The sequence below is a fragment of the Gymnoscopelus braueri genome (assembly GCF_963280865.1).
Source record: "Gymnoscopelus braueri genome assembly, chromosome: 5".
Taxonomy (NCBI): domain Eukaryota; kingdom Metazoa; phylum Chordata; class Actinopteri; order Myctophiformes; family Myctophidae; genus Gymnoscopelus; species Gymnoscopelus braueri.
In genome coordinates this window covers 42,399,909-42,406,927 of record NC_137606.1, presented here as the reverse complement: position 1 = coordinate 42,406,927, position 7,019 = coordinate 42,399,909, and the positions used below count along the sequence as shown (strand labels likewise).

The following is a 7,019-nucleotide window of genomic DNA, read 5'->3' as shown; positions in this document are numbered from 1 at the left end:
AAAAGTATTCAATAATAATGTATTTTATTTGGGGGTATAAAACCAACCGTATCTCAAAGAGTCTTTTACAAAAACCCAAGCTACTTTGTATTGCGCCACCAGGAGGCAGATTTGTGCAAAACACATTGTTTTGCTATTACTCCTTCAGATTTTGTCCAAAAATCACGCAAATCGCTACACAGTATCTCTATAGTCACGTGATCAACACGGATCTGTCTGATTTTCCATATTCCATCCTGATTGGCTAAGATTGGCTTCCAAAGTTTGCAGGATTGGTTTGTTTTGAACAAAATGCCTCAAATCATGAACGCAGCATGCAATTTACATGAAATTGTGCAAACACATTCCCACTAGGCCGAGGAAGAATTGCCACTTGAACATTTTCAAATCAGCCTCATGGTGGCGCTATAACAGGCCGATTCGCATTTTTACCTATAACCGCACCGATCTGCGTGAAACTTTGCACGCACACTCCCTAGAGGCCAAGGAAAAGCCTTTGCCCTGCATTTTCACATCTGCCTTTTAGAGCGCCACCAGGTTGGCTTTTGTAAAACACATGTTTTGATATTACAAAAATCACACAAATCGGTGCGCAGTATGTCTATAGTCATGTGATCAAGACGAATGTGTCCGATATTTCATGTTCCATCCTAATTGGCTAACATTGGCTTCCAAAGTTTGCAGGATATAGGTCCGTTTTGAACAAAATGCCTCAAATCATGAACGCAGCGTGTGATTCCCGTGAAATGTTGCACACACATTCCATTATAGCGCCACCAGGAGGCCACATTAACCTACCTGACCTGGCTGAGACCTGTGCACTTTTTCAAAGTTATTCTTCCTCCTTTTTGCTGGTTGTTTTGTTCACCCTCAAGCTTGCCCCTTTGGATTATGGTGTTCAAATGTAAACTTTGTCATTGACTGGTTTCAGGAGCCGGGGATGGAAGATCAATCTCCTTTCATCCTTTACCTCCCCTAGACAGGGCGCACTACGGAGAAACAATGTTTTCTAAAAATATGGATTTGTTTACTGAGAAGTCAGCACAGAAACTTAGCAGACACCAACCAAGTTCAAAACCTCCGACATCCTGGAGGTAAGAAACTAAAACATTTTGATGGGAAAACAGGAAGAGAAAACATTCTCCCCTCCCCCATGACCACTATCTTCAAAGTGCCCTTGAGCAAGATACAGGACTGACCTCCCGGATCTTCTCAGGTGGGCATCAGGCACATGATCACTCAGTGTCAGACAGTGGAAACCATGCATTTACATCTTATTATGTGCTGCTGAATAGAATAATACGAGCATACAATAAGTCAATAATGTAACCACTTTCAACCTGGTGTTCCTATTTTGGGAGTGTCATTATGGGTGGAAATTGTAAAAAAAAAATGGCACAAACTCTTTTCAGATGGAGGTCTGTGGCAACCATGCATTTACATCTTATTATGTGCTGCTGAATAGAATAATACGAGCATACAATAAGTCAATAATGTAACCACTTTCAACCTGGTGTTCCTATTTTGGGAGTGTCATTATGGGTGGAAATTGTAAAAAAAAAATGGCACAAACTCTTTTCAGATGGAGGTCTGTGGCCAAACCATCCGCTCTTTTTCCCAGACTTTTTTTTTTTACAACAACCGGCCGCAATGCATGCCGGATAAAACGCTTAAAGGGACATGGCCCTATAACTACTAGCATTAGTGTGCAGCTCCGACCGTCACTACACAATACATTAATTGTGTCTATGCATGGATTTGATGTAAACATCTGACATGATTGATGTTTGACAAGAAGCCAGTGGAAAATGCACAGTCAGTCACAGCATCTTGGGGACGTGGCTCAGTAAATGTGTTATATGATGTTTTTGTTTGACAATAAAGGTAATTTATTTGCTTGAATACCATCCTCATTTATACATTGGTGAGTTTTTGTGTTGTTTTTTGCTTGCACTCACACACATTAACTATTTTGCTGAGAGTAAACGGATTCATCCATGTCATGTACAGTGGGAGACAACACCTGTGTTATGTCATAATCTACCTCGACCACAGTCACTGGCTACAATTTAGGAACAAGTTTAGCTTTGCTATGCATGCTTTTGAAATAATTAAACATATTTAAATACGTTTGACAGCATTGGAGAATAGAATTTGTCAAATTACAGGGACAAAGACTATTCTGTCTCTCAGGGGAATGCAGCATGAATGAAATGAACCACAAATCCTGCCAAAATCTTTTCACCTTTTGATGGTGAGATTTACCATTTTATGCATGTTTGGTGGCTGTAACCCTTGATTTGTGAACTGAATTTGCTTTCCCCGTTTAATCTTGTAAGATGTTGGTTGCATACTTGTTTTGAAGAATCACACTATGAAAAAAGAAAATAATAATAATTAATCGAGTGGATTGGCCTATCATTAATCTGTACTTGCATTATATATATTGATATCTCTCTCTCACACACACACACACACACACACACACACACACACACACACACACACACACACACACACACACACACACACACACACACAGTGCAGACAGTATGTAAAATCAAACACCATAGTCTAGAATAGAGTCAAGGATTTTGCATGGAGCTAAATGAGTCTCTGGGGAGATTCTCACACCCCAAAAGCATGCAAATCAATGCAGATACACTTGATATGGACCAAAGACAGAGATACAGTTAACTTATAGTGAACACAACCAATCCCACAACCTAGCACCATGCAGTTCCTTCAGAAGTTCAAATATTTATATAAAAAAGGAAGAAAAAAAAAGAAAAGGAAAGAAAAACAAAACAGGGGGGGGTACTGTACATTTTCTTAACTACTTAAGCTCTAGAGTATACCCCATCCAGATCTACATTGTCACATTGCAACGCATTGTGAGATTTTGTACATTTTGGAAATCTTTTTAAACAATTGAGACATTTAGAAAATGTGTGAGGCTTAATGTGGAGCTAATGAATAATGGTAACAGTGTGTTATCACTCAATCACAGGAGAGAACTCAACGGCCATGCTGAACCAATCATAATATGGAACAAACCTAATCATATGTGTATGAGTCATACATACGCAGCTATAGTATCTTATGAAACCCTCACAGACAAAGTCCCCGGACCTGCATTTTACCTTGTAGGACTACACAGCTTTAACACCAAATGCATATAGACCTTTTTCAAGAGAATCATATTGATAGGTGTCCGAGTAGCTCAGTCGGTAGAGCTCTTACCTTTGGACCACAAAGTCATGAGTTCGATTCCAAGCACTCATCAATTACAAATTCAATATGTATTTACTAGGGTTGAATTAATGCTGTGCACGTATGCAGAGGCACAATGTTAACATAAATTAAGTATACAAATATATGTTTAATTTATGTTTAGATCACTTTGTACTGTACAGTGATAAAAGCAAATCATTCACACTGGCTGCAGGCAAAGCACTTGGACACATGGATACACTTTTTAATCAATATCAGAAATTATTTAACACATTCGTTATATTTTTGCATATAATTACAATAACATTTTCAGTCAACGGCAACAAATTAACTACAGAAACAATATAGATGCTATGGAAGGCATAAACTTGATCAACAGTGCTGGGGGTTATTTGAATATCACAATCGTGCAACAGTAAATAAACAATATTGTCCATGTGTTCGCTATGTTGTAGTATTCTCATTGGATGCGGAAATAACTTATCAAGCCTGATCATCAAGCCTGACCATCATGCTTCATCACGGCATCATCCCTGTGTTCCCCGGGTTCTATGTTCCCGGGTTCTATGTTCCCCACTATATTTCACAGCTCAGGAAGTGAACAAAACGAGGTTGAAACACAGACATGAACTCGGTCAGGAATCAAGATGTTCACCAGCCTAGTTGGCCCAGTTCTGGGCTGGTGTTTGCTCCAGTATCTGTAAAGAAATCCACAAGAGTTCAACTTTCTTTCCTCTATTGTTCATTATCTCTTATCCGTGGGATTATCTCTTATACTGAGATTTCAGCACAGACAGAAACAAAAAACATCCCATCTCAGCAAATACACAGGAGATCCACTCTCTCGTTGGTTTATTTTGCTGCCAATTCTGGCTTGTGTGACATATTCAGTATGAGTGTTTGTCACCACTTGAAAGCATGTTTTGTCCCATAGTTAAAAGCTGACAACTGCTTCCCTAGTTATATGGTTATCTGCCGCACCAGCAAAAAAAGGAATTATTTGTCACATCAAATTACACAGTGCTGTTATTTTTATGTACATGTAACATGAATCTGTTTTGTTCATATGCACAGTGTGTGTGTGTGTGTGTGTGTGTGTGTGTGTGTGTGTGTGTGTGTGCTTTTAGGCGTGCATGTGTGTGTGTGTGTGTGTGTGTGTGTGTGTCTGTGTGTGTGCATAGATATTAGAAACCTAGATACCTCATTGGCCTCTGCAGTTCATTGGGGCGACTTGTATCGCAATACACGGCGGCACTTCCGTCTTCCGCAGGGAACCTGTCACTCAAAGTGACTACTGGCCAATCACAGCGCTCACAGTGCGTTGACTACTGGCCAATCGCAGTGCGTCTTTTCCGGGACTTGTCAGTGCAATGGTTCTCAACCAGTGGTCCGGGAACCACCAGTGGTCCTTGGGGGGGTTCCAGGTGGTACCCAGCTAAATGATGGAGAGTTGCTAACCAAATGGACCCTTATAGATCTTTAAATCTTGAGTATAACATTTCACACTGTCAAGAGTCAAATTGTTAAACATCTGCATTACTTACTAAACAAGTACACAATTAGAGAACGTAAACAATTGTTATTTTGACAACATCTCATCGAACAATAACATATTCTACGTTTTGGGTGTGAGAGGCTAAAGCTTATCAAACGGTGTTCCGTGACTCAAATGCTGAATAAATAATGGACCTTGATATGAAAAAGGATTTTTCAGTTTGCCAAGTTCCAACTAACTAGATGCTGCGCACAGCTGTCAGCTGCTGCCTCTCAAAGGCATAGAGGTATAATATAACGCTCAAAGGGTTAAGAGCTGGGTTAAGAGCCTGCCTCTGATTGGCCTACCGAACTTCCGCGTGTGTGACGCACACGGCAGCCCTGCGGAAGCAGGAAGCGCGCCCGAGATACAGACGCTTCAGAGCCGAATGAGGCGTCTACCTTTATATGTCTATGTGTGTGTGTGTGTGTGTGTGGGGGGTGTTTGTGTGTGTGGTGTTTGTGCGTGTGAGTGTGTGTATGAGAGAAAGAACACATTGAAAGGAGAATCATCTCCCAATTACATGTCGACTCATCAAAGACTTTATTATGTCCTAACAAAAGAGGGGCAAGAAAGAGAGCGTTTATATTGAGAGGTAACAGCAAGATAAAGACGTGGAGTGATAGAAATAGTGAAAGAGAGAGGTGTTCTGTATAATTTTGTGATTGTGTGTTGGTGTAAGGATTTGGGATGTGTGCAACTCCCCACAGCCATGTGAATGTTAAGACCTGATCAAAAGCTGCTACTGCATTATTTAAGCTACATATCACCTGAAAACATCGGGATCTTTACCTTCCCTGGGACTGTTGTGTTTCTGATGTTGTCTGCTCACTTGCAATAACGATGTTGTATTCACCAAACTGCAGAGGGCTGTCATCCCAAGTGAGTACATTTCTTTTGATGCAGGATTGCGGTGCAACGCAAATTAGCAGCTCCGGTGAATTCCACAATGTGGAGGCACCTGGCCTCTGTGAAGTGAAAGGTTTAATTTACTTACTTCACAGAGGTCGCTATATCAACATGGTCTCAGCGCGTGCCTCTGCTATGTGTGGACTGTCATCCACTTTGACTACAGCTGACATCCCAGAGTCTGACATGGAGGCCTTTAGTCCTCTGCCCTGCACAAACCTTGCAATTCCACCACGGCCTGTTGAGGACTTCCCTACTCCCCTGCTCATCATTCTGAAACTTCTGGATTACGTTATAAAGTCCCAGCACAGTACAGTACAATAGTCAAACTCCTTTGTTCAAGCTTTCAGCAATAGAAAGGCTATAAGTGGTTTCTGGTGGTAAACTTTAAGGTAATGTTCATAGTGCATGATTTTAAGAAAAGTAAAAATGGCAACCTTTTAACATAACACCCTATGAGAAATGACCAAAATGCAACCGCTTTTAGAAGGCACTTTTTCAGAACACGTTTTCTTGCCAAACGGAATGCTTTGAAAAGTTTTAAATGTTTTTAATTTTTTTTAATCGCTTTTATTTTCTGCCAAAAAGGCAATCTAGACAGCATTTGTTTTTCATAAAAAACGGCTTGTGTGAACATACCCTATAGGATGCCTTTTTACTGGGAAAATGCAACAACCTTCTGATTCATTGTAGAGAGTCTTTCGTTGACGAATGCTTGGATGTGCGGCCAGATCTTGTTTGTTTCTGTTCCAGAGAAGGTCACCAGCACTCCTTTCCTCCTGTAGTATTCTAAGACTGGCTCGGTTTGGGTTTCATAGACCTTCAGTCGCTTTGTGATGGTCTCTGGGGTATCGTCATCCCTCTGTACCAAAGCCTCTCCTGTGTCATCGTCCAGACCAGCAACTCTGGGGGGGTTGAACTCCATGTTGTAGACTCTGCCACTGAGCAGGTGGATCCATCGAGAGGTCAGCCTCTGTTTGATGGTCTGGAAAGGCACATCCAGGTGCATTGCCATATCCACACTGTAGACATTGTCAAGGGCCTCTGCCTGGGCTACTGTACGAGGGAAACCATCCAACAGCCAGCTAGTCTGCTCCATAGATCGCAGTTCATGCAGGATGAGTTGAGAGATGACATCATCAGGTGCCAGCTGACCCTCCTGTTCTATGCAGGACTTCACCAACAGACCCAGCTCTGTCTTGGCTTTGATATTAGCTCTCAAAAGATCACCACTAGAAAGGTGTTTCATTCCAAACTGTGTAGTAATGCGTGCAGATACTGTCCCTTTCCCTGAACCGGGGGGTCCCATTATTACAGCTCGATATATCGATTGTAAAGCCAT

General features: G+C 41.4%; 1 protein-coding gene across 1 annotated transcript; it reads right to left on the bottom strand.

Annotated features, from left to right (window-relative positions):
- Positions 1-6,332: 6,332 nt before the first annotated feature.
- On the bottom strand, positions 6,333-7,019 carry LOC308085912 (GTP:AMP phosphotransferase AK3, mitochondrial-like; the record flags this gene model as incomplete). The annotated part of the gene is made up of 1 exon (XM_080429228.1): positions 6,333-7,019. The coding sequence occupies one exon, from the start codon at positions 7,017-7,019 to the stop codon at positions 6,333-6,335; it is 687 nt and encodes a 228-aa protein (XP_080285354.1).